Genomic DNA, 19,417 nt, shown 5'->3' with positions numbered 1-19,417 from the left:
AGGACAAATGGGAATATAAAAGCTACTCCCTATCGGGGCGGGAGGCTCACCGCGGTCCAGTTAACACTGCCCTTGCAAAGACTGTGTCCTCTCGGGCCTGAACGAGGGAGCGAAACTCGGCCTGAGTTGGGCTTATTTTATAAAGAATACGTCTCCACCAATAAAAATTTCTAATCAGGCATCACTTGGCATCTAATCCACTTTGTTGCCTTCACGGCCTTCTTAGATCGCCTACCCTCCTGCTTTGTTGGTCCCACTACTGCCTGATCCAGAGACCACTTGTGGGATCGGAATGCTCGACTCAGCTGGTCCGCCACCACATTCTCTGTCCCAGGCAGGTATATAGCTCAGAGCAGAATGCCCTGGGACTGAGCCCACGACCAAATCTGGACAGCCTCCTGACACAGGAGGAACGAGCCTGTACCACCTCCCTGCTAGTCGATGTCCCACATTACCACTTGGTTGTCGGTCTGTATTAAGAACCGCCTGGTTGGACAAGCGATCCCGGAATGCCCAGAGTGCGTACTGGATCGTTTAAAGCTCCAGGAAGTTGATCTGGTATTGAGCTTCCTGAGCAGACCAGAGACCTTGCATGGAGAGGCCGTCCACATGCGCACACCATCCCAGGGTGGACGCATCTGTGATAATCAACACCTGGGTCAGGGGGTGCTGAAAAGGAAACCCCTGCTCCAGATTAGGCAGACTCTCCTACCAAGATAAAGAAGTATGGAGAGGCAGCGTGACGCGAATGTGCAAACTGAGTGGCCTGCTGCCACTGTGACCGCAGGGTCCACTGAGACTTTTGAAAATGCAAGCGCGCACAGGGAGTAACATGGACAGATGCAGCTATGTGACCCAGCAAGCAAAACAGAAACTGGGCCGAGGACTGTTGGCTCTGGTGGACTAGACTCACCAGAGATGCTGGGGCAAGTGCATGATCACAAGGAAGGAAGATCCGGGCCTGTAATGTGTCCAGGCGGACACCGATAAAGCCTAAGTGAGACGATGGGGTGAGATGGGACTTCGGTAGTTGATGACAAACTCGAGGGACTCCAGCACCTGAATGGTCAAGCATAGGGAGCGAATCATCCCCTCCTGGGTGGCGCTCTTGACCAGCCAATCATCCAAGTAGGGAAACACGTGTACCCTCTGCCGGTGGAGGTATGCACCTACTACTGTCAGGCAGTTGGTGAAGAGCCATGGGGCCGAAGCAAGACCGAATGGTAACACCCTGTACTGGAAGTGCTTCTCGCACACGAGGAACCATAGATTCTTCCTATGAGCGGGGAAAATCCCGATGTGGGCATAAGCGTCTTTTAGGTCGAGGGAGCAAAGCCAGTCCCCTCTTTGCAGGAGGGGAATCAGGGTGCCCAGTGAAACCATCTTGAACTTTTCTCTTTGCAGAAATTTTTTCAAGGCCCTTAGATCCAAGATGGAGCAGAGCCCCCCTGTTCTCTTTGGAATCAGGAAATAGTGGGAGTAGAACCACTGCCCTTGCTACCTCAGAGGTATGGGTTCTACTGCCCTGGCCATTACAAAGGCAGAGAGCTTCTAGAGAATTTCCTGATGTGGGGACTGGCCCCACGATGGGCAGGGGGGAGAGTCTGTGAAGACACACAGGAAATTCAACCTGTACCCTCGACAAGTGGACAGGACCCACTGGTCTGAGGTAACCTGGGGCCAATGGTCCACAAAGCACCGTGGCCAACCTCCGACCGGAGGCCCCAGCCATGGTCGCGGGGCTTATGCTCCCTTGCAGCCAGTCAAAACCTTTTAGCACGGCTCTGCTGGGGCGTCAGCCGGGGCCTGTGGGTCCGCTGCTGCCTAGAGCAGCCCCTAGAAGCCCTTCGTGGTGTACGTGCATGCAAGGCTGGAGGACAGTACTTCCTTTGGTGATAGAAGGACCTCCTAGCACCCTGAAATGAGGATTTCCTGGTGGAGGGCAGTGGGTCTGACCTACTGGCCAAGAGATGCTGGAGGGTCTCATGTGATCAACTGAGCCACAGCATCTCTCACTTTATCTTCAAAGAGATTCTCTCCAGTACAGGGTAGGTCTGCAAGTTTCTTTTGGACTTCCAGATGGAGATCAGAGGCTTGAAGCCATGCCATTCTACGGGTGCCAATGCCTGCTGCCGCCACCCTAGCTGCCATCTCAAACACATCATAGGTGGACCGCACCTCATGTTTGCAACACTCCAAGCCTTGCTGGGCACCTGCCATGAAGGCTTCCTGCTGCTGTTGGGGGAGGCACTCCAACAACTCCTGAACCTGCTTCCAGAGCTTCAGAGTGTACTGATTCATGTACAACTGGTAGGAAGCAATTCGGGCAATCAGCATAGCACCCTGGTACACCTTCCAACCTAAGGCATTCAAAGTCCTATGCTCCCAACCCAGAGGCACAGAAGCATGGGTGCAGGAATGCTTGGCTTTCTTGAGGGCAGACTCTACCACTACTGGTTGATGCCTCTCAAATCCCAAGGCCTGCTGTACTAAGTAGACTGCATCTGTCTTCTAGTTCAACAGAGGCATCGAGATGGGGTGCTCTCAAATCTGAAGGAGTAAGTCTTTAAAGATGTCATGAATGGGAACAACCACTACCTCCTTTGGGGCATCAATGAACTGGAGCACTTCCAGCATCTTGTGTCAGGCATCCTCCTCCATCAGGAGTAGGAAAGGAATGTCTTCCGCCATAGCCCACAAAGGTTAGATCCTCCAGCGGTGATCAACGTCTCTCATCCAGAGGAGATGGGTCTGAGGGAAGAACCCCCGAGTCATCAGAAGACTCCAAGATCACATCCCGCCAGGTATCATTCGGGACATCCTCCTCACTAAGGTTCCCACCCAAGCCTCTCGGGTTTGGCACTAAAGGCACCAACGGCACCAAGTGCGGTACCAAGGCCTCCAATGGTGCCCTGGCCGCAACACATTGTCTTCCTCGGAGGAACCTCTGATGGGAATCACTGCAGATGAAGGAAGCCCCTATGGCTGCTAGGGGATCAAAGGACCCCTGGGCACTGACAGCTGCTGTGCGGGCAAGACAGCCAGAAGGATGTCGAGGCGCTCCAGCAGCGGTGCCAACATTGCAGGTGCGTGCTCCAATATTGGTGTAGGCACCGGTAGAACCGGAGGCTCGATGCCCTGCAGGGCTTGGAGCACTGCCAGTTGCACCCTGCAGTCCAGCTCCTCCTGAAAATCCACCGAAGACAGAAGGAGGAGGAGGAGATGTCACCAGAACTTCATCAGAGCTCCGAGGGAGATTGGTACCTGGCACTGGTATTGGTGGGGAATGTCTTGGACTCCCGGGTTCAATGGAGGTTGATGCCTCCTCTCCACAGTTTCACTTTGGGGGCATCACGGCAGCCGCCAGTGCCAACCCAAACTCAGTACCATGCAATGATGGTGATCTATGGCGATGTTTCTGAGATTTCCCTTGGTGCTCAGTCTGGTCTTTCCCTGGTACAGAGGATGGAGATGATCCTGATGTTCTGGAGTGCGACAACATTGATGACGGCTTGTCCCTGGGCCCCTCTCTCCCGAGAGAGCCCCTGTGGAGGAGTGGACATCAATGGATATGTGTTCATAGGCTCCCCGCTGATTTTGGGCGTCGATGCACCCAATGCCGGAGTTGAAGGATCCGATTTTTTGACCCGAAAAGCTTCTTCATCTTGTCCAAATGAACCCGATGACCCTTGGGGATCATTTGATAGCAAAAACACCATCTCCAGACATTGTGCGACACCCCAGGCAGAGGACACAGACCTCGAGTGGATCCGTGATGGACATGTTCCACAGGCACTGGGGGGCATCGGTGAAAACACAATGCCATAAAAAAGAGGTGGCGAGCAATAGAGGACTGGCAGCCACCAAAGAGTGACAATGCCGGGAATCGACCTCAAAGAATGGGAAAAAACTTACTGCACCTCCCTATCGAGGCACCAATGGGGAAGAAGAGGGACCCCAGCAGAGAGAAGCCGAAACCAATTAGGCAAAACACAAAAAAGACCCTGAAGAGAGTAGAGCTCCACAACTGTGAGGCAAAAACTGCGCGGAAAAGAAGAGACTGAAGAGGGAACCCACGTGGATAGAAACTTTGACAAAAATTTTCCATGCCGGGCTCCATCTGATGATTTCAGCCCAAGTGTGAGGACTACCATCCTGCTTGTCCCAGGAGAAAGTGAGATTCAACAAGACAAAATATAATAAAAGGGTGAAAAGAATAAATAAAGGAAATATCTTAAATCTCACTCCAACAAACGCTACACTTCCCAAGAGATCTATTTGAGAATGTCATGTAAAATAGTTGAATTTTTAAATGGATGATGGAGGCTTTCTCGTGGCTCACCTGTTGTGTTTATTTTAAATACAAATATCATTAAATGAGTTAAATGAATGGTGCTCCTTCATACTTTGCTCCTGAACATCTCCTGCAGGAGTTGTCAGACAGGGACGGTAACTTTCAAACTGGCACGCGGGCGTTCAAGTGTGCGCATGCGTTGGTCCATGCCCAGGGATGTGGATATTTTATAACATATGTGCACATGTTATAAAATAGCCTGGCTGTATGCACATGTGCACCACATTTTAAGCGGTCGCATGCATATTTGCGCAAATCCCACTTCTACTGCAGAAATCAGGGGATTTTTAAAAGGGGCGTGTCCAGTTCATCCCCAGTTTACCATTGAGAGGTCCTCCAATCCCCCCTGGTTTGATAGCCTTCACTCCACCAAATTAGCCCAAACCCTTAAAACCCCAATGATCTGCCTAGTTTTTTTTTATTTTATAACTTATACATCATCCATAGATGAAGTAAAGTTACTCGGCGGGGTCCTTGGTGTGCACCGGATAGCGTAAGTATTTATGTGCACATCTCAGCTTCATGCCCATGCCTGCCCATGCCCCTTTTTGAAAACTTCCAAGATGTGCACGCTGCATTTACGCATGCATCCGGACGGCTTTCAAAATTTGCTTGGCGGGCGCGAGCCCAACATAGTCATGCATCCCCTAATTAATGCATGCTTTTCAAATTCACTTTTATGGTCATAGCCATCAGAAGAACGGGAGAGTCGGAGCAAGGAGGTAGGGGTATAGGCAAGAAACATGGAAATAAGAAAATACAAGTGAGTTGACAGAGACAGATGGAAACATTCAGGTAAAGAGGCATGGCCCCCTTGTCCTATTGCCTTGGCCTCTTTAGATACCGAATTTTAGAGCTGGATTCAGTTCCCCTATGACAGCCTCTTTTTTTAAACAATGATGATATTTGTTGTCTTTCTAGTTATGTTCTTGACAGGACTAGACTATTACAATACCTTTTATGCTTGATTACTGGTTTCCAGCTTGGCGGTGCTGCAGTCTGGGTAGAATGCGGCAGTCAGGATGCTGACAGGCTCAGCACACTGACCATATTTCACTAATACTGTTTATGTTACACTGGCTACCTGTTGCCTGGCATGTAAAATTTACAATATTAACCATGGCTTACAAAATTTTAAGGGGTAATGAACTATATTGTAAGGTATCTATGTTAAAATAGACACAAAATTAAGAGTTTCCATCTTTCTGCATTTTACAACTTTGTGATACATGGGGGTGGACTTTCATGGTTGCAGGAGCAACTATGTGAAATGTCTTACCAGCAAATTTAAAGGCTGAAAAATTGGTAAATTCTTTTAGAAAAAATCTTAAGGCTTTTTTGTCTGCTGAGGCCTTTGGAACTTAACATTATTGTTTTTGAAGGCTGGCTTTTGTGTTTTGTTCTGGTTAGATCAATTATGGAAGTCTGATTTAAGTTTTGCTGTTGTTGAATATGTTGTAATGTTGTCCTTGGTTTTATGCTGACATTGTGATTTAAAATTTCTGTAATTTGTTATACTGTAATGGGTTTTCATTATTTTATGTTCTAAAGGTGTTAACACCATACTGGCGATGATTGCTTAATGTTACTTTTATAAATGTAGTATGTGGCTAGGCAAGAAATAAATATTTTTGAATAAATATATAGTCAGATTTTTAACTTGACTTGGTTCTATAACAGTGGGAATAAAATTATCAGAAATATCTTGAAAATTCTATTTGTTCTAACTGCCATCTGAATTATTTATCAAGATCTTTGACAGTCCTGTTGCTTCAATATATGGTTTTTCACAAGTATAAAATACAAGTTGTTATGGAAACCCAAGTAAGCTGTCCTGCATGCCAAATCATGGTTGACTGGGGTCAAACTAAATCTGAATGTAAGCAGCCTCGTATTTCCTTAGAAGACACTGACACACCATTGGACCAACTCTGCAGTTCCACAGTAAGCAGTTTATTGCAAATGAAAATGTTGGACACAGATGACACATTAAATGCTACAACAAATTGTATCTGCTTTTCTAAATACTTTTGCTGTTTCCAACAGTTTAAATAAAAAACACCCTTGAAGATCAGAAATTTCATTACTCAAAGCAACAAGGACTTGGTATTTATTCACAGGTCTATGTTGAAAGCAGTCTGGAGACTGGGAAGAAATATTCAGTGGATGATAGATAATTCATTGCATTTTATGAGATCCTTTGGAAATGAAGCACCATTTGGTAAGCAAACAGTTAATTATCTGATGGCATTTTGATGTCAAGAGGTAAAATAAATAATAAAAATAACGTGGTTACATAATTATTTGTAACAGAAACTAGGGATGTGCAGAGCAAAATTTTATGTTCATATTTTTTATGTCCGAAAGGGGGTCCCACTTGCGGCCAATATGGACATAAAAAAAATCCAATGAGTTGGGTATATGTACATATGTGCAAAAAAAAAATTTAAACCCCCTCACCCTCCTTAATCCCCCCCCCAGACTTACCACAACTCCCTGGTGATCGAGCGAGGAGTGAGGACGTCATTTCTGCAATCCTTGGCGAGAAGCATGTGACGTCGGTGGCACGTCGAGTGACGCGGCGTCACGTGATTCCCGGCTCGTTCGCGCCGGACGGCTCGTTCGGCCCAAAAAGAACTTTTGGCCAGCTTGAGGGGGTCAGGAGGCCCCCCCAAGCTGGCCAAAAGTTCTTTTTGGGCCGAACGAGCCGTCCGGCGCGAACGAGCCGGGAATCACGTGACGCCGGCGTCACTCGACATGCCGCCGACGTCACATGCTTCTCGCCAAGGATTGCAGAAATGGCGTCCTCACTCCTCGCTCCATCACCAGGGAGTTGTGGTAAGTCGGGGGGGGGGGGGGATTAAGGAGGGTGAGGGGGTTTATATTTTTATTTTGGCTCAACAATCGCGATTTCCCACATATCGAACATATCTATGTTCGATATGTGGGAAATCCGATCGTTTATGTCGAATCAATTTTTTAAGTAAAAAAAAAATATGAGTTGCGTTTTACTAATGCGGTCAATCCGAATGCACACCCCTAACAGAAACCTCTTACATTTTTGAAGGCTTCAAACCTGGAGCTTCACTAATAGAATTTTTATAGTGAAAAACTCCACCCCATATCACCATATGCCAGTCTTTTTGCTTTTTAAGAAACTGTAATGAAACAAGTGTTTTTATGTGTCAACAAAAGTTTTCAATATATTTTAAAACTGATGTCCCCCAATGTCAGTCACAGCGATATACTTAACTTCTCCCAGAGATGGTATCTCTTAAATTATGCAGAGCTTTTACATAACCGCAAGTCCCAAAATCGATGTTTTGAAAGAATTCTTCCTCAGGAGACCTGCACCAAAGACAGACAAAGGAAAAATGAATGCACACTCTTTTTAAAGAAAAATGTCAGAATGGCGACAACAATCACATGACAGCAAGCAGCCAATGCATAATAGGTAATATAGTAATACATGAATGAATGAATCAGCAGCATCGTTCCAAGTGATGAAATCAATGAGTCTAATTATGAAATCACAGACCAATCAACATCAAGGTTTAAATCATGTGGGTCAGTTTTTAAATGTATGAATCAATTTCTTTTCAAGATGCAGTAATTGTAAATTCAAATTTCCTCTTTGAATAGATGGCAAAATAGTGTCAAAAATGCCACACATGAGATTCACATAATATAATGTTGGACAATAGGCACTTCAATGCACTAGTTGTTCACAAAACTGTGATCAATTATTCTTATTCGAAAGGAATGAGATGTCTGCCCAATATATAAAAAAGCACAAGGGCACTGAATAAAACATGACTCCCCTGGAATTATAACTGAAAAATATGGACCAACCTGATGGGAGTTTTATTGGAAAAAAAATCAGTGGAGACCCCATAATTGCTTGACAGCAGATAATGCAATCACGATTGCATTTAACAAACCCACAGCTGATACCTGTGGAGTTTAGCATGGGACAGATAGCTTCCGAGGTTACATGAGATCCAACCAATAAATCTCTTCTTGCGTGCTTATAAGCAAACATGGGAGGATTTCTAAAAGTCAAATGAACTGACAGCACCGGCCAACGCTGTAAGATGACACGTCGAATGGCATTAGCCTGAGCTGAAAATGAAATCCCACACAGTAATTTATCAAGAGGCTCCATTTTCTTAGGAACAATAATAAATCACGGTTTCCAAACAACTCCCATTTGTAAGCTTTCTTAAGGCAAGATACAGGATAACCTCTATCCAAAAATTTAGACACCATTGCTTGATCCTGAATTTTATAGTCAACCATGGTAGAACACAATTTACAAAGCTGCAGAAATTTGCCCAATGGGAGACCAAGATGGCTGCCGTATAGAACGCACGCAAGTGTTTCAGCTCCGAGGGCTTTTTCTAAAACTTAGCCTAATTTAAATGAAAATATTTCCTCTTTTGAAATAAAAATGCCTCATACAAAAAGAAAGGCTAAAGTAAGAGAAATTACCTCAATGCCAATTCAGGATTCCAGACAGCCACGGATTGAAACAATGTTTGCGGGACACATGCAGTTGTTGCTGGTGGGAGGAGCCACAGGAGGTTTCGGTGAGGAGCAGACGCCGAGCCCCAAGGCAGACGAAACATCCCTCAGTCCCAGCGCACCAACGATCCCTCAACCGCCGCTTGGAATCCCAAGAAGAATGGAGGACGTCAGTTAAGCTGCTAGAGAGGCAATCGGCCTCATTGGACTTTGGAACCCCTAGAAGAGTCGGTGAAATACCGATATCTTCAAAGATCCCTGTTTTACACGGCTCCATGGGCACAAAGGTAGAGGCACAGCACCGTGACGACGGAGGAGGTAACCCGGAGGAGATAGGAAAAGATATCCATGGTATACATGTAATTTGTAACCCACCTCTAACCAGACCCCACTTAAAGGAGAGAAAAACTTCCAGCAAGAACAACCTTCAGTTTTGTCCGTGGACCTATCAGCTTTTTCGGAGATGTCACAAGAGATGATCATCTGACGAGAGCTACTTTACTAGTTCAGTTTGCATTTTCTTCAGAAAGAGATTCAGTGTTAGGAATGGTTTTTCGTAATCAGTCACTGAACCTTTATGGTCAGCAGGTACGGGTGTTTCTGGATATCACCAAAAGTACAAAAGAAAGAAGGAAAAAATGTATTGTAATGAGAAATGAGGTAATATCTAGGGGAGCAAGATTTATCTTACGATTTCCATGTAAATGTATAATCATTTTTCAGAACTCTAAATATATTTTTACTGATCCTATACAATTACGGTTATATTTAGATTCACATTCCTAAGTATACTCCACCAGGGGTTGGGCATTAAAGAAAGACATATGGATTATACTATAATGCAATGTAAAATGATTGTTTATTTTTCATTTTATGACTGCTTCTTTACATTTTGGTCTCCCCTTTATTTCTTATAATATTCAGACATATCTGCCGATTTGGAAGTAAGTTTTGTTTTTGTATAGACATATATACTTAGTCTGATTTTTTTTCTGAGAACATATAAAAGTTCTATTCTAAGTTTGGAAATTTAATAAAAAAAAAAAAAAAAAAGAAATTTGCCCAATGCTAAGTTGGCTTTAAGATGGCAATGATTACAACTCTCAAAATGCAGGAGCATATTACAGTCTGTTGGCGTCTTAAAAATAGAAAAAAGAAAAATGCCCATCAAAAATGCTGATGTTAATATCCAAAAAAGCCACGGTTTGCAAATCCATGTGGTAAGAAACTTGTAAATTCAAATCATAGTTAAGCCGAAGAAAAAATTTGTGAAGAACTTCCACAACATAAGGATATCATCAATGTACCTGCCCCATAAGTAAATATGCCGTTCAAAGTGACGATTGGTCAAAAAGCTTTTTTCAAAGTTATCCACATACAAACTAGCAATAACAGGGGCTATGATGACCCCCATTGCTGTTCCCTTGACTTGTATGAAAAATTTATCTTGAAACAAGAAATAATTTCTCGTGAGTTCCAAATTTTAAGTCCACCATTTTACAAAAAGCTGCAATAGAAGAGTCGATTGGCCCTGGAGGACAACCTGTGGAATGTGGCGATACAAGTGAAATTGATTGAAGTGCGGAATTATCTGCTGTATCGAGTAGATGATTCAAAATTATGGCCAACAGGAAAAAATAACTTTAAACGTAAAATGGCTTTTTTTTTTTTGGCTTAACTGTGATTTGAATTGACAATTTTCTTACCACATTGAATTGCAAACTGTGGTATTTTTTTAAATATGAACACCAGCACTTTTGATGGGCATTTTTCTTTTTCTATTTTTAAGAAGCCATAATATTCTCTTGCATTTTGAGAGTTCTCATCTGCACCAACTTACCAATGGGCCAATTTCTGCGGTATCATAGATTGTGGTCTACCATAGCGGACTATAAAATTCAGACTCAAGTGATAGTGTCTACATTTTTGGATAGAAATTATCTTGTATCTTGCCTTAAGAAAGCTTACAAATGGGGGTTGTTTGCAAACCTTGATTTATTACTGTTGCCTAAGAAAAAGGAACCTCTTGATAAATTACTGTGTGTGATTCCATTTTCAGTTCAGGCTAATGCCATTTGGCATGTTATCTTACAGTGTTGGCTGGTAATTTCAGTTTATTCAGCTTTTAGAAGTCCTCCCATGTTTGCTTAGAAATGTACAAGAAACTTAAGAGTTATTAGTTTGATCTCATGTAACCTTGGAAGCTTATCTGTCCCATGCTAAACTCCACAGGTATCAGCGGTGGGTTTGATAAATGCAACTGTGATTGCATTATCTGTTGTCAAGCGATTACGGGGTCTCCATTGATTTTTTCCCAATGGAACTCCTATCAGGTTGCAATATATTTTCAGTTGTAACTCCAAGGGAGCCATATACTTTATTCAATGCCCTTGTGGGTTTTTTTTATATATTGGGAAAACATCTCGTTCCTTTCGAATAAGAATGATTGAACACCACAGTTTTGTGAACAACAAGTGCATTGAAGCTCCAATTGTCCAACATTGTATAGATTATCAGCATTCTTGTGAATCTCTCATGTGGGGCATTTTGGATACTATTTTGCTATCTATTCAAAGAAGCAATTTGGAGTTACAATTATTGCTTCTTGAACAGAAACATTAAAAACTGACTCTACATGATTTAAAACTTGACGTTGATTGGTCTGTGTTTTTGTAATTTGACTCATTGATTTCATCACTTGGAACAATGCTGCCGATTTATTTATTCATGTATTGCTATATTACCTGTTATTCATCATGTGATTGGTTGCTTGCTGTCATGTGACTGTTGTCACCATTTTGACATTTTCCTATTAAAAAAAGTATGTATTCATTTTTCCTTTGTCAGTCTTTGGTACAGGTCTCCTGATGAAGAATTCCTTCAAAACATTGATGTTAGGACTTGCGGTTTTGTAAAAGCTCTGCATAAGTTAAGAGATACCTTCTCTGGGAGAAGTGAAGTATATCACTATGACTGACATTGGGGGCATCAATTTTAAAATATATTGAAAACTTTTGTTGAGACAAAGACTTGTTTCATCGCGGTTTGTTAAAAAGCAAAAAGACTGGCAGATGATGACATGGGGTGAAGTTCTTCACTATACAAATGCTTTTGGTAAAGCTCCAAGATTGATGCCTTCAAGTATTTAAGAAGGTTCTGTTACAAATAATTAGTGATTGTGTATCCATATTATTGGCTCCTGATTACTTTAACAAGAGGTAAAATAGACCTTTGTAAGTTGGAGAACATAATGATCTACTAGTTGCTGCATGTCATTTCACCTCTTGGTATCTTGGTTTAAACAGCATAAACAAGGAGAGAGCATCACGGGCCAGGGTGTGCAACCATAAAGATACAAACAATTGGATTATAAAAAGCCCCCTTCTGTACCCTTGAAGGGTAAATATATCCTTATGACTGCACAATCTGAAGTGTTATTTCAGTGGTAACTTGTTGAATTAAAAATAATAAAGCCATACTAAACAGTTTGCCTTGGTGAAAAAAATACAATCATTTGGGTAATTTGTGAAGAAAATTAACACTAAATGAAACGATGGTTACTACAATTCAGTGAATGTTCTAAACCATGCATTAAAAATAAATTTAAATACATTCATTAGTTTCAATAAAACTACTGCCAAAGAGACTTTAAACCTAGTATATGAGCCAGAAAATGAGGTATAAAACTCAATTTGCAAAGGTAACAGCAGCCTGTGCCGTTTGTTCAATACCCGTGTCGCGATCTCTTATGTTAGGATTTCTCTGGGTTTGTTTGCTGAGTGTCATTCTGATGGCCATGAATCTCAGCTTTAGAAAGTCAGTTTGTGTTCTGGAGATATTAAAACTTAAAGGCATCTCACTGCAGTACAAAAATACCTTCAAAAGTAAATTTAAAGTAGAGGGGACTTCAGTTTTTAGTCTGTCGGAGCTTCCAAAAAGCTGAAAAATTGGTAAGGAGAAATGTGTAAAAAATGTGGGGTAGATTTTATAAATTGTAGAACATACTAATGGAAAAAATACCAGAGGCCTCAAAATGAATTAAGGCTCTGAAGAAAGAAGAAGAAGCTATGGTGAACTATGGCCTAGTTTTGCAAAGCAACATATGAACTATGGCCTAGTAACACACACATTAGCAGAATCCAGGTGAAACGTCAACAAGTGAAGTCACAGGATGAGCATAAGATAAGAAGATGACAGGTCTGAGAAAGGGTATCTGTGAAGATAACAGATCTGAAAAAGGGTATCTGTGAAGAAAGTTTGTGCATATGAAGTAAGATAAGATTAAACGGGAACAAAGAGTAGCTGCACTTAGCAGCAAGGTTAACTGAAATCTTGTGGTTTTGGAACAAATAGTAGTTATCAATTAGCTTACAGAAAATGTATATAAAAAGAGCTTGCAAAAAGAAAAAATTAAGCAAATGTTCCAGACCATAGATGTGCTATGTACATGTTGTAAGTATACCTTTGCTTCCTGCGTATACCATTGCTTATACTCAGTATAATAAATATATTATTGTGTGATTTAAGACTTAGTCAGAGTTGTTATTACAAACAATTGGTGGATTGAATGCGGGCATTTGTCACATGTTTGCGGAAGCAACTCTGATTATTTCTTGGGAAGAGTAGAAGATTTACGTTCTCTTGGTTTGATTTCCTAAGGCTCAGATTGATCAGCTGCAGCCCAATCGGTAATTAAAGGCCAAGAGTCCTGTGTAAATCGTGGTGATAGTTTTGAGAAAAGGCGCCTGAGGTTTTAACGCTGCAGCAATTGTTGTTTTTCTTGTATTTACTGTGTGGGTTGATATTAGCGTGTATATATTTTGTGTTCTTATTTTGTTTTGGTTACTATATACAGTTATATGTGCGTAGACTAAGTAAACGACAGTTTAAAATGGTTAACACACACCCAACCCCTAAAAGGGTCCCAGAAGGACAATTAGGAAAGCCTAACACGGTACGTACATTATATGTTAACAGTGATGATACATGTACGGCTGTCCAGCATGTAATTAATTTATTTCCATTTGAGAAAGACCTTATTAAGAAAACGAATGACAAATGGGGTAAATACTCTGCTAAAGATTCCTTTCTTTCCTGGCCCATGGAAGGATCTTTGAAACTTAGTCATTTATTGCCATTGTTAACATTCCTACAAGATAATAAAAAGAAAAATAGTTTAAAGAAACACCTGCATGTCTGGAATTTATTTTCAGTGACAGGTGACATATACAGCTGATAAAGAAATAAAAAAGAAAAATAAGGTTATAGATGAAATAGGATCAAAATCCCTAAATCCGCCCCCATATGTGACTACATGTCCCCTGCTGGAAGACAGTGATCACGAAATTTTAATGCCTATACCAGCAGGCTATGGTCCGTTGAAAGGTCCTGTACAAAAGCCTAAACCCTTATATCCGGACTTAGAACAAGCAGCTAAATTTGAACGGGAAGCTGCTGAGCTTTTCCCTGGAACAGATAACTTTAAAATTAAGGGATTAGTGCACCTGACACCTGCCGATGGCAAGGACTGTCAGCAATTACGGGCTAATGTGTTATCAGAAACCCCACAGAGTCGGTTAACAGAAACGGCTCAAGGGTCATCCTTGACACCAGAGATGATTAAAGAAAGGATTAAAACGAATGAGGAAGGTTCATATGGGGCTCCATGGTGGACCACTGTTAAGACAGAATTAGGCAATGCAAATATAAACACTCCTTGCCACCCGGAAGGGCCAGTAACTGAAGCACAGCTTTCAGAAATAAGGGAATTAATCAACAAATATTGTACGGAGTCAGAAGATTTGGAATTTATCCAAAAAGGTCTAGACATATGGTTAAAATGTATACAAGATTTAAACGCGCCACCTTCTAAGGGAGTAAGAAACAAGAAAGATAATGTGGAATTGAAAGAATTTCCTATCTTCCTAAGAGATAATGGGCAACAGCCACCCATTGCAGCTTATAAACCATATACACCAGTAGATATTAGTACGATTATACAAAAATTGCCTAGTATACATAAAGGAGCAAGGCTCTGGCTCGAGGCAATAGATACTAATACGGCCGGAACACATTTAGCCATAGGGGATTTTAAGGCGCTATGTGCAGCTTGCGGCATTAGTTTACCACAACTCTCAGCAGTAAGCGCACGTCCACGGCTTATCACCCATATTGCCGATGGAATTCCTTTCCAAGGACAAGATAGGATAGATTTGGTAAATGCTTTAAATGTCCTGTATCCTACCAGCATAGATTTTACAGCTATCACAGCAGCCAAATGGGATGGCTTAACTGATTTTGCAATGCACTTGACAAAATGTATGGACATGTATAAGGCACAAACCGGGCAGGATGCTGATATACAGCCAAACATCCCTGTATTTTTACATTTATTCTATGCTACTTTGCCTGCAAATATGCAGACTAATTTGAATAATGTTGTGGCACTTTCAACAAAAACATGGCCAGAGGTGAGAAACACTTTAATGCATTTCGCCTCAGTGCATTGCAAAATGATAAGAACTTCTAATAAAGAGCAACAGAAAATGGCTAGCAAATTAATGACATTACAGATAGCGGACTTAGAAGAGAAAAAGAATATGAAAACACAAAGAAATCAGGATACAGTAAACCTACAAGGCAGTGATATACAGGATTGTTATGTGATACAGGGTCCTCCGCGTACCCCGTATGCAGGAATATATCAGGGAGCATATCCCTCCTATATCCCCCGAGGTCGAGGGATGAGAAGGGGAAGGGGAGGAAGAGGTTTTGCACAGGGGATAATGAATAGACCGTCCCCTGATAGAAGAGCTCATGTGCAGTGCTGGAATTGCCAGTCATTTGGACACTATGCAACTGAATGCAGGCGATCAGGAGTCCCTGATCACACACAACAAACATTACAGACACCGCCGCCGCTTAACCAAACATTGCAGACACCCCCACCGTTATCTGCACCAGATCAGTTACAGGCTGGCCAACAGCCCTCACAATTCCCTGTGTGGGGCCAAGGTAATTATTGACAGACGTCGGGGAATAAGGGAATAATGCAGGGTGATACTGTGTTTTTACAGAATTCAGAGCCGTTTATTCAACTATTAGTAGGTCCTCAGCAGGTTCCAATGCAATTTTTGATTGATACAGGCGCTACATCATCTGTTATTTGTGTTAAACCAAGCGCTGTAAAAAGATCCATTGAAACAAACACCACTATTGGCTTTGATGGCAAGCCCAGTAAAAAACATTTAACTGAATTAACCCCAGTAGTAATTAACACTACACAAGGTAAAAGAGAAGCTTCAGTTAAATTCTTAATTGCTGAACATTGCCCTGTAAATTTACTAGGACGAGACCTACTTACTCAATTTGGATTAACTCTCACCTTTAAAATCCCAACTTCTAAAAGTCTCCTTTCATTACTCACTTCAATAGGAAGTGAGGAGGAGAATGAAATCCCGGATGCATGGAAATGGGATCAACTACCTTTAGATTTGTGGAGCACTGAAGAGTCTCCTTATGGTAGGGCAAAAACAGCTCCAGCTTATCGAATTAAAACAGTACCATTTGAGCTGGGACCAAATGTGAGCCCTTATCCAGTAAAAGAAAAATTAATGGAACCTACTATGAAACATATTGCTAGATTGTTAAAACATGGTATTATTGAAGAATCACAGTCACCCTATAATACTCCTTTGTTCCCTGTGCCAAAAGGAGAAAATGATGTCAGAATTGTTCATGATTTACGTGCATTGAATGATATAGTGATTCCACAATATCCAGTATGTGCTAATCCTCTGACATTATTACAAACACAGCCCATATATAAGTTCAACTCTGTCATTGATTTATCTAATGCATTCTTTGCAATTCCTCTACATACTGCTTCTCGTGATCTAACATCTTTTGTATTAGGCACAAAGGCTTATCGATGGGCACGGATGCCCCAAGGTTTTACAGATAGCCCGACTGTATTTTCAAAACAATTGAACAAGGATCTAGAGCAGTTCAGAAGTATTTTACCTAAATCAGTATCTTTATTTACATATGTTGATGACATATTGCTTTCTGCTGAAACTAAAATAGAATGTTGTGAATGGACATTTAAATTATTACAAAGGCTTGGTGAGGCAGGATATAAATGTAATCAACAGAAATGTGTATTAGCTAAGACTCAAGTAAATTTTCTAGGTCAAATAATATCCTCAGCTACTAAACACATAACAAAGGACCTATTGTTAGAACTACAGAAACAGGAGTTTCCCCAGAATTTAAAGCAATTACGAGGTTTATTGGGAACTTTTAATTACTGTCGACAATGGATACCAAGTTATTCAGCGCGCATTTCTCCTCTACTGAGGCATTTACAGGTACCGGCTGGTACTGGGTCTTATGCGCAAATAAAATTGACTGAAGATGACGAAATGGTAATACAAGATGTATTACAGACTTTACTACAGGCTGAACCCTTAGGTACTGTAGACCCCAGGCTGAAAGTGCATATATGGGTCCGAGACATGGGAAACACATGGGCTGCTTTTGTAAATCAAGAAGATACACCGAAACAAGCAGTGGCATTTCTATCTGGATCCTATAGTCCAGTGGAAATGGCTCTACCTGAAATTCCAAAGTTATTAACTGCTATTGTCGCCGCTATTGGTAAATGGCGAGCTATGATGCCATATAGCTCGTTAATTTTACACTGTGCTCATTCAATACATCATTTGCTAACGACTAGTCAGGCTGCATTGACAGCAACCAGATTTGGTAAATATCAAACAATATTGACTGGCCAAGATATAGTAACAGCACCTCTCACGAAAGCTCAGAATAAGTTACTAGATTGTTTTTTTCCTAGTAATGTACAGAGACAAATTGAAAGAAAAGACATCCCGGACCTTTTACTGACCCAGTTTGATCCCCTTGACAAGGGACTAATATGGTTTACAGATGGGGCACAGAAAGACCAGCAAGCAGCGTTTGCAGCATTAAGTGTTACACCCAGTTTAGATATTATTACCAAAATACAGTATCAAACAGGGAAAGGTGTAACAGCACAAGAAGCTGAACTCCTTGCTGTAATAGCAGCTTTGAAATCTTCAGGAATAAAAGAGCACTGCACAATCTATACTGATAGTTCATATGTAGTTAGTTCTCTACAATACCATTTATTGAAATGGAAAAGAAGGGGAATGATTACTGCCACGGGTCAGCCCTTACAACATATCAACAACTGGAAACAAATATTGAACTTATTATCAAAAAGGGAAGGGGCTGGTTCTAAAACTGCTATAGTATGGACGCCAGCACATACTGGACATATGAGCTTTGAGGCACAAGGAAATGACCTAGCAGATAAAGCTGCTACAGAAGTGCTTACTGTGAAACTAATGACTATGCAAACACGGTTTAGCTCAGAATTAATGCATACTCCATATCCCATGCCACTTGACATACTCCATGAACAACCTAGTGGTGAGGAATTACAGAAATGGGTGACAATTGGATGTTATAAAAAAGGGAAAGAATGGCTCCACCCTAATGGAAAAAAATGTTTGACAACATCAGAAGTGTTGCGATACTTCTTTGCATGGCATGCAACCATGCATCTGTCTGCCACTGCACTATTAGCAGGCATACAAAGTAATCATTGGAACCAGAATCTTTATGCTTTAGCTGTACAGATAATTCATAACTGTTTAGTCTGTTCTACTCATATAGCTCGTCGAGGCCCAGCTGTGAGTCCTGGTAACTTGCCTATCCCCCAGGGACCAGGTTTGGAATGGCACATTGATTACACTGATATGATTGAAGCAGTTAAAGGAAAACGGTATGTATTGGTATGGGTGGATAGCTTTTCACATTGGATAGAAGCTTTCCCATGTACAAAAGAAACAGCTCATGTAGTTATTGATACCTTTTTACATAGAATTTTACCAGCCCATGGATGTCCGATCAAAATTGTATCTGATAATGGGACACACTTTAATAACCAAATTATGAATGAATTACAAGAGATCTGTAATATTATCCATCGACGTGTGTCAGTCTATAAGCCAACCTCGAATGGTTTGGTAGAACGATATAATGGAATATTGAAAACCAAATTGAGGGTATTGCTAGCAGCATTAAATAAAAACAAAACAAACAAATTATATACCTGGTTGGATGTATTACCATTGGCCTTAATGAATATACGGAATACGCCAGGTACAATCCATGAGATCACTCCATTTCAATTACAGACAGGACGGATTATGAATCCGGTGAGAATAAGACAAACTGATACTCAAGTAGAGTATTGGAAAAAAGTTCAGCCCCTAGTAGCCATGGCAGCAGATCTAATACAGACTGAATCGAAAAAGGTTCCTAAACAATCTTTTTGCGCTTCCTTTTCAGTAGGTGATCAAGTACTACGAAAGAATTACACCCACAAGACTTGGAAGGATCCGATATACGTTGGACCTTTCACTATCACAGACCTCAGCCATACTGCTGCTAAACTATCTGAACATTCCACTTGGGTACATTTGTCGGATA

General features: G+C 41.6%; 1 protein-coding gene across 1 annotated transcript in view; it reads right to left on the bottom strand.

The window, feature by feature from the left end:
- Positions 1-7,305: 7,305 nt before the first annotated feature.
- The window catches only part of LOC115090787 (protoheme IX farnesyltransferase, mitochondrial), a 483,471-nt gene continuing 471,359 nt past the window's right edge, over positions 7,306-19,417 (bottom strand). Inside the window, exon 7 of the mRNA XM_029600293.1 lies at positions 7,306-7,702. Within this exon, the coding sequence (XP_029456153.1) occupies positions 7,647-7,702 (56 nt within the window). The 3' untranslated portion in view covers positions 7,306-7,646. The remainder of the gene's footprint in view (positions 7,703-19,417) is intronic.

This window comes from Rhinatrema bivittatum, chromosome 4, assembly GCF_901001135.1.
Source record: "Rhinatrema bivittatum chromosome 4, aRhiBiv1.1, whole genome shotgun sequence".
Taxonomy (NCBI): Eukaryota; Metazoa; Chordata; class Amphibia; order Gymnophiona; family Rhinatrematidae; genus Rhinatrema; species Rhinatrema bivittatum.
The sequence above is the reverse complement of the archived record's forward strand: the minus strand, read 5'-3'. Positions and strand labels throughout refer to the sequence as shown.